Source organism: Oncorhynchus clarkii, chromosome 17 (genome assembly GCF_045791955.1).
Source record: "Oncorhynchus clarkii lewisi isolate Uvic-CL-2024 chromosome 17, UVic_Ocla_1.0, whole genome shotgun sequence".
NCBI lineage: Eukaryota > Metazoa > Chordata > Actinopteri > Salmoniformes > Salmonidae > Oncorhynchus > Oncorhynchus clarkii.
The window spans coordinates 47,965,504-47,984,693 of NC_092163.1; the positions used below are offsets into that span (position 1 = coordinate 47,965,504).

Sequence of the window (19,190 nt, forward strand, 5' to 3'; positions counted from 1 at the left end):
AGCCAATCTGGCAACGAATATGTAAAAGCAAGAAACATTTGCTGTCAGTCCTGTATTCCCAGTTCACGATCCGAACGCTGTTCGGTTCAAATGTTTCACAATCGAGATGTATTTTTATGTATTTTTTTTAGCTATGGAAGCCCTCCCTTTCCACACCTAACAATTAGTAACCCACCCCAAAACTCAGGATTCATCCTTCTAAAAAAAAAGACACGGCTCCGCCCCATAATTAGGCTCCTTTATTATTTTACTGTCATCTCAAATTCTATCTTGCTCACTCACACACAAGTTTAATTTATATCCTGTCAAGTGTAGCCAACTCAATTTAGATAATAATGCTCTTTGGAAAATAGCCTATAGCCTAAAATAAACAGCTACAGTAGAGTACTTTATAGATTGCCGGAAACAAATGTTATTTGTATCATGATGTCATTAGAACGCGCCATTTGCACTCAGTGGAATTTGTTTTGATGGAGCTGGAGAGCACGTACGGGAAATTTGTAAACAACAAGGAATTTGGCCACAGATGAAAGACAGTAGCTTAACAATAAGGTGTGCAACTTTTAGTCGGTGTGTGTTTTATAAATAAACAAAAAGTTACCGGACGTGTGAGAGGATGTCCTGCGTACGGACAGAACTCTTCCTCACTGTATGTGTGGTTGAGAAGTGCTTGATGTGGATAGCTAACTAACGTTAACCTACAGCTACAGTAGCTAACAGTTTTTATTTCCCTACAGGTGTTGGCAGCTGGAGCTAGATAGCTGGCTAGTTCGCTCTAGACTATTAACATTTGATATGTTCTTAAATTGCTAACTAACTAGGTATATTGTGTATTAATTAGGTAATACGCCGTACATTACATGCTATTATTTGACACCCTCGTACAAGCTACTTTGGGCATTTTAAATCTTTTTTAGTTTGATTTCGACCCAACTGAACCAAACAAATGCAAAACCGACATCCTAGTCCATACTTATTCAGCCTGCTATTCATATGCAGCTGCCATTTCAAAAACGTATATGAGAGTAGGGTAGAGGATCAACACCTCAAGGTTCCTGTTTCTGTCCTCAGGTAAGCGATGGACGACATCAACCTCCATTACCGTTTTCTGAACTGGAGACGGAGGATCCGGGAGATTCGCGAGGTAGGGGCTGTGCGGTACCGTGAGCGGTTCAAGAGGATGCTGAGAGACGGAGACGTGCTAAGGTGGGGATGAAAACTGTCAAATGCAGGATGATGAATGAGGGATTGAATTTTATTTATTTTCCAGAAGAAATATCAGTTGTGGTAAGTCAGATAAGATCAATATACCTAGTGTATAAACATATAAACAGCAACATTCATACATAATAATATATAATGACACTAGCCAAAACAGTGTTCCTCTATCCTGGTTCTGGGCAGGGGATGTAAAGAGACGGAACAGTCAAAGCCTGGCTTCCCAACAATGGCAGAAGATGTAAAATGCATTTCCAAAAACACCACGCAGAGAGAACGGTCGCTAAGTGCGTTTTTGGAGCATGTGTTGATACTGATAGAATCGAAAGAAAGGGAGCGCTGCTCTCGGATCAGCTTTATCCATTAAAATCTTACCTTAACATTCACAATACTGAAAACGGATCAGCTCCTATTACAAACTTACAGCTGCAAATATTGAGGCAGTTTATTCTAATGCTTAACCAATGCAAATTCACTAAATCACCGATTTGGCACATCATTGCACACATGTTAGGCCAGTGATTCCCAACCAGAGGTACTAGGACCCCTGGGGGTACATGAGAAGACTCATGTGACTATAGGCTTACTGGTAAAATGCACATGAGAGGCTACTTTTACCAGAGCGAAATTCAGTTGGTATTACAGCATATATATTGAGACAAATATATATTGAGACAAATATATATTGAGACAAATATATATATATATATATATATATATATATATATATATATAGAGAGAGAGAGAGAGAGAGAGAGAGAGAGAGAGAGAGAGAGAGAGAGAGAGAGAGAGAGAGAGAGAGAGAGAGAGAGAGAGAGAGAGAGAGAGAGAGAGAGAGAGAGAGAGAGAGAGAGAGAGAGAGGAATTACAGACTGTATCCTACAAGTAGTAAATATAATTCGATTGAACATGAAACGTATTTCAATATGATTGAAATAGGCCTATAGCCTACTGTTTAAATGCAGTCATCTTGGTTTTCATTTGAAGCATCTTTTTATACGTCCCTTGTTTGTATCATTTGCAAAGACATTGGCAGCTGTTTATTTATTGTCAACTTTGTTCTGACGTTAGCAGCGGTCAAAGAGAGATAGAATCACATGGTGTATCTATGTTTAGCGGAGATCGTCTGTGTATAAAGGCAAAAAAGCATGTAACGACGCACTTAGCTGTTCTACGAGGGGCCTGAGGCAGGCTTTAGATTAAGAGTTATTTCAAGTGCAACGTTAATAACGATGTTTTTGGGAATAAGCTCAGAGATTTAACAATGCTCCTACGAAGGTTCTAACGATTAACTTATCCTGAAGATACTTTTTGGAAACCGGGCCCAGATCAGTCAGTCAGACACAATTTACCCACAATGAATCACGGCCCTAATATTCTCAAACACAGCCACCCTGTGGCCCTGTCCACAGAACCAAGGAATCTAAAGAGAAAGAACAGTCAGAGGCGTCATAATATCTCTATCCTTGGTTCTGGGGACCCACAGGCATGGTGGCCTTCTTCGAGAACATCAAATCTTTGATGCAATGTGGGTAAATTGTGACTGACTGATCTGCAAATAATAATAGGTAGTTATTATTCAAGGTGAATTGTAGACCAGGCAGTCGATGACTGCAAGGCAGTCGAAGCCAAACAAGCCCACTGTGAGTGAAGTCTTTTGTTGCAGCCAAGTAGTAACACCGGATTCAAGTCCTTGATGAGCTGACTCAGGTGTGTTCGTTTGTCCTGGGTTCTAGGCTGTATCCTCAAAGCATCTCATAAAATGTCCTAGGAATCCTGTTAAAACCTATTTTAAGACTTAAAAAGCTCCCAGCTTAGGTTGATGTTAAGACACTGCTCAGACATACTCTTAACCAGGAGTAAAATCCACTCATAAAAGTTTATCTCAGCTGGTAATCACAATCACGGCAGTTTGAGGTACCGCAAAGGAAAGATAGTGATGACACTTATTGACATTGTTGCAAATGATGGGGAATAACCATCATAACCATGAGGCATCGCCAGCTGTGAATGGGACTGTACATCAAATGTTGAAATGGTAAAACGTTTGATATCATTTTCCCCTGACACGATCACTTTGCCTAGGCCTACTATTAATTATTGCTTAATATATATATATATATGGCATATATTTTAACAAATTCTGATGGTTGTTAAAAGCAGAATTTTAACAATATTATCGTTATATCAACACACTCGCAATCCCGTTTAACATCTCTAAATAGCTTTTGCAAAGTAGGTATCAAGTCACTCGACGATAATGTTGCATACAACATTGTATACTTTTGAAAAGTCTATCATTTTCATTGAAAACAATCAAAGTTAACATAAGCCAGCTCTTCCAACACCTTACACTTGCTTACAGCTGCACTACACATTTCTCATCCCTACACATTTCTCATCCCTGGATTGAGGTACGTTTTCCAAGCCATATCTTGCGCCGTCCCCGCAGTTTCTTAATACATTTTTTGGGTTAACTGTAGCCAAGCATAAGGTGTCGGATCAGCTGGCTAAAACCCTAGATGCTTTCAATTGCCAAATTTATATGCGTGCAGAATAGATCTGTTCTATGCGAGCTATTTCTATGCTTCCCATTTAAGTTTTGTTTTTGAGTCTTTTACTTTCGGTTTTGTACACCAGCTTCAAACAGCTGAAACAACAATATGTTTGGTTATGGAAAATATATTTCAGAGCTGTTTAGATGGTATAATGGAATACTAGCTTCTTTTGTCACATAAACTGAAATTAGGCGAACTATTAGAGTATTAGCAAACAGGAAATGGCAGAGCGATTTTTGCATAGTGCAACTTTAACAACTGCAATTTCATGTGGTGCAGGAACCACTGACTCACTGCATTTTTCTATTATCAAGACACCTGCTGGTAATTCTTAACTGGTTAGGACAGCTCATGAGGTCTCCTAAATATATGTTGACTAGGAGGGACTAAAGAGGCTTCATGCATAGTTTTCCATTTTTACCCATAAGAGTAAGAGTAAAATGTATATTCTCAGCACTTATGACTCATTTTCTACTTGCTTTGTGGATACGACCCCTAGATTGTTTACTTTTAGACTCATACTGTCTTTCACACTGTCCTCCTAGCCTCTCACTGTCTTGGATGACCAGTACCATCCACAAGTTAAAGAACTACTTTATGCTGTGTAGCATACGCTTGTATGTTCGTTGCATACTTTCAAATACTTTTGCAAATACGATACGATTAATATAAAGTAATTTCTGAAATTCTTTTACAGTTACCAAGGGAACTCGGATGAGGTTGGCTGCTACGTGGCTCCAAGGCCGTTATCCAAAGGAAACTGCTACTTTGAGGTAAGCTCCAATACAGATTTAGTTAGGTATCCCTGACTCAGGCACTGGTGGTCTTGTAGTTAATTTTTGTCCATTTATTTAACATTACCAAGCTATTAATCAAATTTGACAGACATATCACACAAGTTGTCAAGTCAAGATGTCTCTTGCCTCTATTGTGTTCCCACACTGTTGTACCCTGTTGTTCCCACACTGTTGCATACTGTCGTATAGGCGAGTCTTTTGACAGTTCAAGTCAAGAGCATCGTAATTCTGAGCCCATCGCCAGTCACACCCTGTAGATTAACTGCTGTCTGCCCTCAGAGAACTGCACAGCTGCTAAATTTAGCTGACACATTTAAGTAAAAATAGTTTTCAGACCAACCCAAACTGTTATTTTTGGACCCTTCTTTTTTTTTTAAACAAATGATCTGACAAATGGATCAAACATGGTCGTTTTTCCAGTGTAAAAGTATGCAGTGTGTAACATAACTCCCCAGTTATTCACCAGTACCTTTTTTTAATAGGAGTCCCTCCAGACTAAATCATAAAGACAGCAGACTCGTAAAAAAGCATCCTGGGTTTTGGTAAAGCTCAGGAAAGGAGGACTTGGCTGTACATTCTGGGATAGGGAGAGGTCTGGTTCTGGTGTTTAGTGTTGGCTTCCTGAGCCTACTGTATGCTATGCCAGGACAGTGAGTGGGTAAGTAGAGTGATTCCTGAAGGAGTCCTGCTGGTGTCCATATGTGAGTCCCAAATGGCACACTATTCCCTTTATAATGCACTACTTTTGACTAGTGCCCATAGTAGTCCACTATATAGGGGAATAGCGTGCCATTTGGGATGCACACTATGGAGTTGGAGGATTGACTGGGCAGACATAATGAGTGTCTGACTGAACGCCCGCGCCTGCTTTAACTTTCATGGAAGGGAAATCATATCCCGCTTTTCATTAACGGACACACCTTAGAGTGAATTAAACACAACCTTGTTTATGGAAACAGAAGACTGAAGCCATGTAATTATTTTTCTTATTGTCTTATCTACTTTTTGACACATGCACTGAAATATTCCCGTTTTCAGGATGATCATTGCCAAAACACAGATTTTATTAATCAATCATGTAACTGCAAGACCATTTAGCAGTGGGCAGGGGGTGCTTTCCCAACCACCTATCAGTCAGTTGTCACCTCAGTCGATCATCAGCAGACCTGTGTCCATCTCAGTTCAAGTGTCTTTATGTCCCAAATGGCACCCTATTCCTTTTAGAGTGCACTACTTTTGACTAGGGCCCATAGGTGCCATTTGTGATGCAGCCCATACCAGTCTGATTGAGGATTAAGGAGCTCTGAAAGGGATTAAGAATGTGATACAGAGAAACAGACTGCTGCGTATTCCAGGGGCCGTGCTAGTGAGGTCATGGGGAAGGACTTAATGGTTTCCCCTTTTCAGCGCTCTCGATCTTTCAGTGTTCTGATTGCACTCCTTCTACTTAAGCGGCCCTCAGGTATGATGTCATAATTAATTGCTGTCGGTAGGAAGGTGTGTAGTTGCAGGTGCTCGTGAACAGCTGTCTGACTGCCACCCCCACAGGGAAATATGAACTTTTGAGCATGTTAGGACCTCATGCTCATGCTATGGTTTTTAAGTGAAGTGGTCTGTGATGTTTTCAGGTGACCATCGTTGACACAGGGGTGAGGGGGATGATTGCTGTTGGCCTGGTGCCTCAATACTACAAGCTGGACCATCAGCCTGGCTGGCTCCCGCACTCAGTGGCCTACCACGCTGATGATGGCAAGTAAGTTAATTGAATTTAACTTTAATTGATGTTCGACAAATCAGACTCGCGATGCATGTGGCACGAACAAGAGACTATCACAGACTACAAAGGCAAATCCAGCTGTGTGGTGCCCATCGAAGCCTCCCTACCAGACGAGCTTAACATATTCTACCCTCGATACCACCTCCTCCACACTGACTCTTAACAGAGGGGCCCCCCAGGGGTGTGTCCTCAGGCCTCTTCTATTATTATTATTATTATTATTATTATTATTATACCTTTATTTCAACAAGAAACACAGACTGAGACCAATGTCTCTTTTACAGCTGGGCCCTGCGTATACATGTTTACACATACAGTTTAGGTACAATGATTTAAAAAACTAAAACAAGACAAACAAAACGATCACAGATAATAAAAAATACAGCAACAGTTTTCATTTACACACAGGTTATTCTACTAACAGCACAAGAACTTGCATTACCCGAAACAGTTACAAGCAATACAAAAATAAATGCTCCAATAAATATTTAAAATGAGCAAGGGGGACAAGAGTCTCAAGTTTAAGTTTAGTCTGCAGGCTATTCCATAGGCAAGGAGCGTAACAGGAAAAGGCAGCCATACCCAACTCTGTGGAAATCACATGGGCCTCAAATGTAATCCATGCTTGAGACCTGGTTTTAGGAATTCTAATTCTAATATATCTGTTCACCCACGACTGCGTGGCTTTGCACGACACCAACTCCATCATCAAGTTTGCTGACAACACAACTGTTGTAGGCCTGATAACCAACAATGACGAGTCAGCTATAGGGAGGAGGTAAGTGAACTGGCATTGTGGTACCTCTCCCCCAATGGCATCAAAACAAAAGGAGCTGATTGTTGACTTCAGGAAGCAGAGGAGGGAACATGCTCCAATCCACATCAACGGGACTGCAGTAGAGAGAGTTAACAGTTAAGTTCCTCGGCGTCCACATCACCGAGGACTTGTCATGGACCAACAACACCACCAGTCTTGTCAAGAGGGTACAACAGCGTCTCTACTTCCTACAGCGGCTGAAGAAATTTGGAATGTCACCCTGGGTCCTCTCCAAATACTAACTCTGCAGCATCGAGAGCGTCCTGACTGGTTGCATCACGGCCTGATATGGGAATTGCATTGTCCACGACTGCAAGACCCTCTTGCGGGTGGTGAAGACGGCACAGTACATCACTGGGGCCCTGTTCCCACCCACTGTGCTTCCGGGCTCCCAAGTTGCACAGTGGTCTAAGACACTGCATCTCAGTGCAAGAGGCGTCACTGCAGTACCTGGTTCGAATCCAGGCTGCATCACATCCGACCGTGATTGGGAGTCCCATAGGGCTGCGTACAATTGGCCCTGTGTCGTCCGGGTTAGGTCGTCATTCTAAATAAGAATTTGTTCTTAACTGACTTGCCTAGTTAAATAAATAAATAATCCAGGACATCTACCCGAAACGGTGCCTGAGGAAGGCCCGCAGCATCATCAAGGACCCCACACACCTGTTTTCTCCCTTACCGTTGGGCAGATGGTATCAGAGCATGAGGTCTGATCAACAGGCTCAGAGACAGTTTTTATCTACAAGCCATCAGACTGCTGAACACTTGAACTGGACTGACCACCTGCTCTGCTTCTCCGCACCTTAGCAAACATGCACTCACTCACGTACCCCCGCCCCCCCCCACACACACACACACATTCAAGCTACACACGCATCACTACTGCAGCTACCAGACTCTTATTATGATTGGTAAATACTGCACAATTTCAACACCTTTCCCCAAACCCCCTTCCCCAAAACACGTGTAAATATTGGGTTATAAATTGTACCTTCCTGTATTATACTAACATGTTTATTCTATTCTACTGAGCCATTTACTTTGTTTGTATTCCTATCTTGTATTATTGTCCCCCATTATGAAACATGGGAAGGGACTGTGGATCTGTCTTCGTCTGTCTGTTCATTTGTCCGTTAGTCACACTCAATATTTCAGACAGCACTGGGTCGAGTTTGAAGGTCCGAGTTAGATGAAACCTTGGGGGAATGATGCGTCTTGCAAGTTTTTACTGATTGGTCCAAGCCGGGAGCTATAGTAATTAACTGAAATGTGTTAGTTACACACAATATTTCAATTGGTCCAAGTGGGGGTTCTGCATAACTAATTGGGGACAAAATGTTTACTTTTGCCTTGTTTCTTATTGTTATTGCATTGTCGAGAAGGAACCTACAAGTAAGGAATTCATTGGACGGTGTATACCATGTGTATCCCGTACATACTCTAAAATCTCTTATTTGTAAAGTTTTGAATGAAGGCCTACCTTAACATTCTAGCATCAGTTTGCTTTAGAATGCATAGAGATAATTTCAATGGTATGTTCTAGAAGGGAATAGAGAAATAGGCCTAATGTTCCTCAACAGATTTATTTTGAACGGTCCACAGCACCACTTTACAAACATTCAACCTAAGTTGAGAAACACTGCTTGGTAGAGCTGGGCGGCAATACAGACAAAAATCCAAATCGCGATAAATTGCTTGAATTGATGCGATAACGATAAATAGAACAATACGCTTGTAACATTAATGTGCACCACTTTTTATCCTTTAAACTACTAATACTATTAATTATGGTTATAACTATCAATTGTCCCATTAACAATCACACATTTAGCTAACTTATTAATTTCAAACTTCACATTTCTCTAGTGTAGGCTACTTATGGTGATGACAATGCCTGTGATAAGTGATTGGTATGGTCGGTGTCGATCATTTTTGGTTTATCGTCTCAGTTCTACTACTTTGTCTACTGTTGTGAAGGTTGAAGTATGTGAGACCTACAGGTAACTGCCAAAATAAAGGAAGGAAACAAATCATGGATACAAAGTATATTGAAAGCAGGTGCATCCACACAGGTATGGTTCCTGAGTTAATTAAGCAATAAAACATCCCATCGTGCTTAGGGTCATGTATAAAATGCCAGTTGCCAATTATTTTGGCTACCATGGCTAGAAGAAGAGATTTCAGTGACATTGAAAGATGGGTTCAAAGGAGCATAGGTTTAAAGTGTGTGTGTGTGTGTGTGTGTTTCTGTCTCAGTCACCAGATCTCAACCCAATTGAACACTTATGGGAGATTCTGGAATGGCGCCTGAGACAGCATTTTCCACTGCCATCAACAAAACACAAAATTATGGAATTTCTTGTGGAAGAATGGTGTCAAGTCCCTCCAGTAGAGCATCAGATACTTGTAGAATTCATGCCAAGGCACATTGAAGCTGTTCTGGCGGCCCGTGGTGGGCCAACCCCCTAGACACTTTATGTTGGTGTTTCCTTTAGTAGTCTGCCAGCTGTTGCTCAGCCAGCACGCTCACATCTCACCTCTCTGCCATTCAACAGGCTGTACAATGGGAACACTGTTGGACAGCAATTTGGGCCCAAATGTAACCGTGGCGATCGTATCGGCTGTGGGATCTACCTAGAGTCGTTGGAGGATGGACGAACAACAGTCCTCTTCACCAAGAACGGAAAAGAAGTAAGCTAAGCTCTTAGTCTTATTCTCTTCCACACACCTGTAGGCCTACAACATACAATCAAGATATTGCTGTAATTGGAGAAATATTACCCTACTTTCGTCTGGTATTTATATTTTCTATGATATGTAACGCCTCCATATGCCATGAATGCAGATTGGGCCACAGAGATTGAGTCTTAATTTCGTAGTCTTACTCGTGAGACCTCGTGTGCAGTCAGGATCAAGGCTTTGGTCTTAGACTGGGTCTAGTACTCAATGGTCCTGGGCTGGTCCAGACTCCATCTATCTGTCACCCATCGGACATAGTAACATTGTATTTGCGTCCAGGTGGGCACGGTCGTGGTCCCAGGGTCTCCAGAGGCACTCTACCCGGCCGTGGGGATGCACTCCTTGGGGGAGGAGGTGCAGCTGGATCTGCAGGCTGAGTGGGGGATGGAGGAGGACGGACTAATGATGGTTGACAGCCACGAGGACGAGTGGGGGCGTCTCCATGACGTCAGGGTCACCGGGACGGTAAGGACCTGGTCTTGCCTGTTGTCTTCTAGGCTACATACTGAATTAATGTTATTCACATGATCTTCTTGTAGTGATTATGTTACACCTCATCTTCTCAACATACATATTATTTAAATTGTGTATGACTATGAATAAACAACCTTTGTATGAAGAAAGAGAGGGTATGATTACGTTCCAATGTCCATACTAGCATACCACTTAGAATTAGTGTTGTCACGGTACCAGAATATTTACTGGTAACAAGGTTTAGTATCATGATACTCGCTACCATCACGGTACCCGATATCATAACGATATCACTTCAAAATGGCACTTGATCCAGACGGATCTTTTGAGTTCAATATCATGACATTTTAAATGTTTGAAGTCCATTTTTCAGAGACAGCCATGTATGCATTAATGATTAAATTATACAATCATGCAATCAATTTGACTTTGCTTTTAGCAATCTAACTACAGTGCCTTCAGAAAGTATTCACACCTCTTTTTCCACATCTGTGAACGACCATCTCGATTCGGTCCTATGTAGCAACGTTTTCAATGGTGTTTTTGACATTGGATAAAAGTAGAGACACCGAGCTAGAAAATGGTATATCATACACTGCAGTTGAGGAACAACGGGAAAGTAATTCTGCTTTGAAAGTTGCTAAACTTGTAACCCCACTTTTGAGAAAATTGAATTTGCCCTTGAATGTTTTGGTACACCTACTGGAGAGCTCTTCTACACCCATTCAGCATCGTTCACACCCTCTTAAGCCCCACCCATCTTTTTAACGATTCACATGTGAGGCCATGCGCTAAACGGAGTAAGGTAGTGTAGTAAACAACCAAAGATGTCAAGACTAAAAGTGGTGAAAGTAGAAGCAAAAACACACGTTATCTAGTCTTTGGCCTATATCCTAATCTGACTTTGGTGCAGGTCATGTTGTTCATCACATTACCGTCTCTGGTAAACACACACTATATGAAATAAAATCAAAGTTTATTTGTCAGATGCAGGATACAGAAGATGTAAATGGTACAGTGAAATGGTTACTTGCATAGTAGCACTATCACAAATAGAAAGTGTCCAGATAAATATTTTATAAATATTTTATAAATATTAGTTGTCTAAATTGATGGGTCATGTGAAAGAAATGCTATAACCACCTCCCAGCCACATCTAACTAAGTGGGTGGGTCATTATTGTGGATGGGTCACCATGTACACATGTTCATGAAATACAATTGATGACTGTAATCACACCCGGCTAACTTGGTGGGTTTTGTAATCATCTGTCAAATAGTATTTTGTTTAGACCTGTAGCTAGCTAGCTAGCTAGCTAGCTAGCTAAACAATGAACCTAATGGTGCTTTCAAGACAACTGGGAACTTGGAAAAATACAAGGTCAAATCGGGAAATCAGTGGTCTTCGGGTCAGAAAGTCGGGGCTCCCAAATTGGAATTCTGAGTTGTTTGACTGTTCAAAACGATTTTTCAGTTGGAGATAGTTTTTTTTCTCGAGTTTCCAGTTGTCTTAAAAGCACTGGAGTTGGAAGTCAGTTCCCAGTTGTTTTGAATGTGGCAATAATCCCAACCCATACTACTAGCAATACAAACTGACTGTCATAGCTGGCCATCATGCATTAATCTGTAGGTAGCTAAAGCTAACCAACTAGGTTCAATGTTAGCTAGCTAACATTAGGCAATAATTAGCAATGATTTCTGAGATACAAATAATATTACTACACATTTCATACACAGAAATTTAACTAGCGAGCCAGCCAGCGAACGTTAGCTAGCTAGCTAACAGTACGCTTTAACTTACAATGAAAACAACATTCTGACAGAATTCAAAATGTTTAATATCTGAAAATGTAGCTAGCTAGACTCTCTTACCTGTATACATGGATGGACGCTTCTCCCTCTCTTTCACAGATGCCAAGGTTGCCCTTAGTTTGAAGATGTAATCCGTAGATACGTGTTTTATACAACAGCCTTCTATGTGTTCTCTTTGACTCCCTATGCGTATTTGCCATCAAATGCCAGAATTGTATCCCTCCTTCACTTTCATACTCTGCTTTCATCGGGCATTCCACTGATTTCAAAGCATGGTCAACTTCTTCCGTGACAACAACACTGCTGATCGCTATTTCTGAAGACTCTACAATGTCTGGTTCAATTAAGATGTTTTGACCTAAATCAGGAATTTCCCCATTGTCTGATTCATTTTTGGAGTCGGAGAGAGTCAGCATGGCACGTCCTCCAGAAAGTGGAGAGCATTAGCAACACTTTTGGAGTTCTTCATGATATCTTTCAAAAAAGATGCGGTAGAAATTATTACCTACACATACTGAGCAGCTCATGTTGTATACAGAAACATACTGCATGGCAGACCAATCCGAACTCATCTTTCAGCATGTCCAGCCCATCCATTATCTCAGCCAATCACGGCTAGCGGGAAGTCCGTCTTTTTCCATGCCTAACCAAATAATTTAACAATTTTTGTCATATTTACAGATGGCATACAAGTGTGTCATTAAGGTACATGAAAGTTCACATGTTCCAGAAGGCATTTGTGTTTACGTTCAAATGCCTCTCCTGTGAAGTAGTGACGTGCAACATACGCCTTGTCCTGAAACGAGTCACATTTTGGTATGTTACAGCCTGAATTTAAAATGGATTAAGTTTGTTGTATCACTGGCCTATACACAATACCCCATAATGTCAAAGTGGAAATATGTTTTTCAACATATTTGCAAATTGATAAAAGCTGAAAAGTCTTGGGTCAATAAGTATTTAAGCCCTTTGTTATGGCAAGCCTAATAAATTCAGGAGTAAAAATGTGTTTAACAAGTCACATAAGTTATGTGCAATTATAGTGTTTAACATGATTTTTGAATAACTACCTCATCTCTGTACGCCACACAATTATTTGTAAGGTCCCTTAGTCAAGCAGTGAATTTCAAACACATATTCAACCACAAAGACCAGGGATGTTTTCCAATGCCTCGCAAAGAAGGGCACCTAATGGTAAATGGATAAAAAAAAGCAGACATTGAATACCCCTTTGAGCATGGTAAAGTTATTAATTAAGCCTTGGGTGTATAAATACACCCAGTTACAACAAAGATACAGGCGTCCTTCCTAACTTAGTTGCAGAGAGGAAGGAAACCGCTCAGGGATTTCACCATGACGGCCAATGGTGACTTTAAAACAGAGTTTAATGGCTGTGATAGGAGAAAACTGAGGATGGATCAACAACATTGTAGTTACTCCCCAATACTAACTTAATTGACAGAGTGAAAATAAGTAAGCCTCTACAGAATATAAATATTCCAAAACATGCAACCTGTTTGCAAAAAGGCATTAAAGTAATATTGCAAAAAAAATGTGTCAAAGCAGTTAACTTGATGTCCTGAATACAAAGTGTTATGTTTGGGGCAAATCCAATACAACATATTGCTGAGTACCACTCTCCATATTTTCAAGCATAGTGGTGGCTGCATCATGTTATGGGTATTAGGCTTGGGCGGTATCCAGATTTTCATATTGCCATATAGGATTTACAGTTTTACCGACATTATAGAATTTGCACAAACTAATAGTGAATCACATAGACGCTTTTAGCTAAATGCTAATGAGCAAAAATTAACATAAATGAATTGCAAAAACAGGAAAATCCAGCTCATAAAGTTTTAGAAGCATAGCTAGTAGCTACCGAATGTAATTTTCTGTGAGTGTGGATATTTATAAGTGAAAGTGAATGAGAGAAATTGTGCAAATGAACAAAGTTGTCATGCATGCTTTTCTGAAGGAAGAGCATCATGTGTACATGGGAAACGAACAGAGAAAAAAAACGTTAGTAGAAAGCGCAGGGGGAAAATAACTCATCCAGAGCTTTGACTTCTGGCGGAAAGCCATTATAAGATAACTGATGGCAAACATTTAGTAGTGAATTGTATATAAGTGTAACTTCATCGCCTCATGTGCGCTACACAACAGAGACTCACCGATAGATAATAGAACGCCATGGACTCACCAGCTCCGGTTGTGCTATTTACGAACAAACACGTGACTGGCGTAAATGATGTGACAGGTGAAATGAAAAACACAATCTGCTAAGGTATTACACAAGTTGACTGCAGGGAATAACTAAAACATTTGCAATCAATATTCAAATGTATTGGAAAAACTCGGGGGGGAAAAAAATAGTTTTGATGACATTGAAAAAACATTTTGTGGCTGTTTTCAAATACCTCGGTATATGATATATATGTTAATGGAAAGGAAAACGACCAAAAAATCAATCAAACAACTTTTCTGTTAAAAAAATAAAAACTAACAATACAACATCTGATCCCTACACAGGCTCAAGAGGAACCTTGGAGTGTGGGTCTTCCTTTTCGACTTCTTTGAGACTTGTGCCGTACAGTTTATAACTGTGACAATGAACGCAACAAAATCCATATTTTTAACACACAGGGTATCTTTTGTCTGGCAGCAAACATTTACTACAGGCTGTGGCGTATCCACTACCATATTTTCACTAGCATCACTTATTTTCTCAATTATTTTAATCGCCTCCACATTGGAGATTAGATTTTAAAATAGTATTTATGCGTATTGGGTCCGGGTGGGAAAGACCCAGGTCCATTTCGGAACGGGTCCAACTTTTTGAACCTGTGAAGACCTCTAGGCTAGAGCTAGCAATGAGTAAGTGGAACATGCTCAGTGCTCTCATGCTATAAGGGGACATCAGCTGCTCTGGCAGACAGACTCGATCCGCTCAATCAGTAAAGATCTGAGACACATACTGTATGAAAGAAGTACCAAAAGTTTAAAAAAATTATAGCACTGAACCGTTTTTTTCAGTATCTAAAAAGTACAGAAGTTTCGGTTTAACTTACAACACTACTTAGAAAGCATGCCTAGTTCATTGCTTTATTCAAGTAGTATGCCATTGTTGATATCGGAAGATTTTCCTTATGTGTTTGTATCTGTCTCTGTTTCAGTCTGTGTGTCTCTGTGTGTTTGAGTGTTTATGTGTGTGTTGGTAACTGCTGAGTGGAGACCTGCCTGGTGGTGTTGGCAATGGCATGCTTGCTGGAGGCTGCAGCGTCTCATCTGTCTGGCCCCTCTGGTTCTGTGAAAGTAGCCTTCATACTGTAGCTACACCTGGGATTATGTTAACACACCTGTAGATTACCACAGTCTGTTTAAATAGGAAAACTGATGTGGGAGGCCTGGAATGCTTGCTGCTTCAGAAGGAACTTTGACATGAGAGCAAGGAGTTTTCCTCTGTTGACTGAACCCTTTACCATGTCCTTCAGAACCAAGAGAAACGTCATGGGTTGTCAAGGTGTCACCTAATTGTTCACATTGTTTCATCATTGTTTTCTTATCGTTGACACTAATAAGTGATTAATGGTGTTTAGTGTGGTTGTTTAGTGTTCACTTTGGTTGCCTGGTAACAGCAGGGCTGGAAGTTTTGTGGTTAGGTTGACAGACTGTTAAAGATTTCCCTGGAAAACCACAACATTTTCTCATATCATTAGGATGTCTTCCTCATATCATTGGGATGGTTACTTTGCTTTTTGAGAAGAAGTGGAGTGGCTGGTATTTTCCCTTAACTCACGTAAAGGGATAGTTCACTCCAAAATCAGCGTGGACTCCACATTTTGAGGTTTGAAAATGTCAGAAAATGAACTTGAAGCTCTATGACCAGAATATGAATGTAAAACAAGTCAGTGGAAATCTAATTAGCATAATAACAAAATAAATGCGTCACAATCCTCTGTATCTGCCGATGTCACACTTCCGCATTTGCGGTGAAATGCGACAGAGCGGTGTCAAACTATGAGACATGCCAAAAATCGAGATTCTCACGAACACATACATGTCAGTTGTTTTGCTCTAGTGCGCCCACAGGTCTCACAAGACTCGTCTGAAGGTCCCCGGTATCAGTTGAAAGAATGAATGGAAGTACAGTTGAAGTCGGAAGTTTACATACACTTGGGAGTCCTTAAAACTCGTTTTTCAACCGCTCCACAAATTTCTTGTAAACAACTATAGTTTTGGCCAGTCGGTTAGGACATCTACTTTGTGTATGACACAAGGATTTTTTTCAACAATTGTTTCCAGACAGATTATTTCACTTATAATTCACTCTTATCACAATACCAGTTAGTCAGAAGTTTATATACACTAAGTTGATGGGGCCTTTAAACAGTTTGGAAAATTCCACAAAATGATGTCATGGCTTTAGAAGCTTCTGATAGGTTGAATTACATAATTTGAGTCAATTGGAGGTCTACCTGTGGATGTATTTCAAGGCCTACTTTCAAACTCAGTGCCTCGTTGCTTGACATCATGGAAAACCAAAAGAAATCAGCCAAGACCTCATGTGGATATATTGAAGCAACATTTCAAGACATCTGTCAGGAAGTTAAAGCATGGTCACAAATGGGTCTTCCAAATGGACAATGACCCCAAGCATACTTCCAAAGTTGTGGCAAAATGGCTTAAGGATAACAAAGTCAAGGTATTGGAGTGTCCATCACACAGCCCTGACCTCAATTCTATAGAAAATTAGTGGGCAGGAGGAATTGGCCAAAATTCACCCAACGTATTGTGGGAAGGTTGTGGAAGGCTACCCAAAACGTTTGACCCAAGTTAAACAATTTAAAGGCAATGCTACCAAATACTAATTGAGTGTATGTAAACTGAAATAAATCATTCTCGCTACTATTATTTTGACATTTCACATTCTTAAAATAAAGTGGTGATCCTAACTGACCTAAGAAAGGACATTTTTACTAAGATTAAATGTCAGGAATCGTGAAAAGCTGAGATGTATGTAAACTTCCAACTTCAACTGTATATAAGGAGAAAGTCCCCCCCCAAAAAATCTAAAGGAAGTGTCTAAACTATCTGTTGTTCCATGTAGTGAATATGTTATTCAATGCATTTGTATGAGCTAATAGCAGTAAGGCCAAATACACATTTTCATCAAATAATACATTTCAAAAAAGTTGTTTGATACTTCAAGGAGTCTTAAAATTCCAAATTAAATAGCAGTTATCCTTGGTATGACCTTCTTAAAACAATTCCATATAGTTTAGTGGAACCACCACCCCTGGCTTAGCCAGGGCTTAGATTGTAATGGGTTAAACAAGACTGATTTCTTTAGCACACTAGTTCAAGGGGAGTCATTCTAATTTGGTGAAACGTATATCAGTTCTCTGAATTGGCCTTCCCTATCCTTTCCCCTCTCATTCTCTCTCTACCTTACTCTTTTCCTGCCATGTCGGACGGGGTTCCAGGAATCAGTAAATCTGACACCAATGCAACAGAGCATGCAGGGATACAGTAACAGTACAGGGGGGGCATTCACTGCAGATTCAGTGTGTTGGTAGAACGCAGGGCTGGAAAAGATGCCCTCATTCAACACAGTCTATAAATAGACAAACTACTCAGAAAAAAGATCTGAGGATTACCTGTTGACGAACAATAGGGGTTTGCTGTTGTTTTTTTCGCCAAGTTTTACTACAGAGTGAGGAAAATAATGAGGCGGGAAATGCAGGCTATGAGTAAGGCTGTGACGGTCATGTAATTTTGGATGACGGTAATTGGCCAGCCAAATGACCTCGGTCATCGTAATAACCGTTTGAATAGCAAAAATACTGCCTGTTCACCATCCAGAAGGCGAGGTCAGTACAGGTGCATCAAAGCAGGGACCGAGATACTAAAAAACATCTTCTATCTCAAGGCCATCAGACTGTTAAACAGCCACCACTAACATTGAGTGGTTGCTGCCAACATACTGACTCAACTCCAGCCACTTTAATAATGTAAAAATTGATGTAAAAATGTATCACTAGCCACTTTAAACAATGCCACTTAATATAATGTTTACATACCCTACATTACTCATCTCATATGTACAGTGGGGCAAAAAAGTATTTAGTCAGTCACCAATTGTGCAAGTTCTCCCACTTAAAAAGATGAGAGGCCTGTAATTTTCATCATAGGTACACTTCAACTATGACAGACAAAATTAGAAAAAAAATCCAGAAAATCACATTGTAGGATTTTTTATGAATTTATTTGCAAATTATGGTGGAAAATAAATATTTGGTCACCTACAAACGAGCAAGATTTCTGGCTCTCACAGACCTGTAACTTCTTCTTTAAGAGGCTCCTCTGTCCTCCACTCGTTACCTGTATTAATGGCACCTGTTTGAACTTGTTATCAGTATAAAAGACACTTGTCCACAACCTCAAACAGTCACACTCCAAACTCCACTATGGCCAAGACCAAAGAGCTGTCAAAGGACACCAGAAACAAAATTGTAGACCTGCACTAGGCTGGGAAGACTGAATCTGCAATAGGTAAGCAGCTTGGTTTGAAGAAATCAACTGTGGGAGCAATTATTAGGAAATGAAAGACATACAAGACCACTGATAATCTCCCTCGATCTGGGGCTCCACTCAAGATCTCACCCCGTGGGGTCAAAATGATCACAAGAACGGTGAGCAAAAATCCCAGAACCACACGGGGGGACCTAGTGAATGACCTGCAGAGAGCTGGGACCAAAGTAACAAAGCCTACCATCAGTAACACACTACGCCGCCAGGGACTAAAATCCTGCAGTGCCAGACGTGTCCCCCTGTTTAAGCCAGTACATGTCCAGGCCCGTCTGAAGTTTGCTAGAGAGCATTTGGATGATCCAGAAGAAGATTGGGAGAATGTCATATGGTCAGATAAAACCAAAATATAACTTTTTCGTAAAAACTCAACTCGTCGTGTTTGGAGGACAAAGAATGCTGAGTTGC

The 19,190-nt window shown here is 40.6% G+C and overlaps 1 protein-coding gene across 1 annotated transcript in view; it reads left to right on the forward strand.

Moving 5' to 3' along the window:
• The first annotated feature begins 431 nt into the window (after positions 1-431).
• The window catches only part of LOC139371005 (SPRY domain-containing protein 3-like), a 56,343-nt gene continuing 37,584 nt past the window's right edge, over positions 432-19,190 (forward strand). Inside the window, exons 1-6 of the mRNA XM_071110967.1 lie at positions 432-552; positions 1,072-1,206; positions 4,474-4,549; positions 6,202-6,326; positions 9,723-9,858; positions 10,186-10,371. Of these exons, the coding sequence (XP_070967068.1) occupies positions 1,079-1,206; positions 4,474-4,549; positions 6,202-6,326; positions 9,723-9,858; positions 10,186-10,371 (651 nt within the window). The 5' untranslated portion in view covers positions 432-552; positions 1,072-1,078. The remainder of the gene's footprint in view (positions 553-1,071; positions 1,207-4,473; positions 4,550-6,201; positions 6,327-9,722; positions 9,859-10,185; positions 10,372-19,190) is intronic.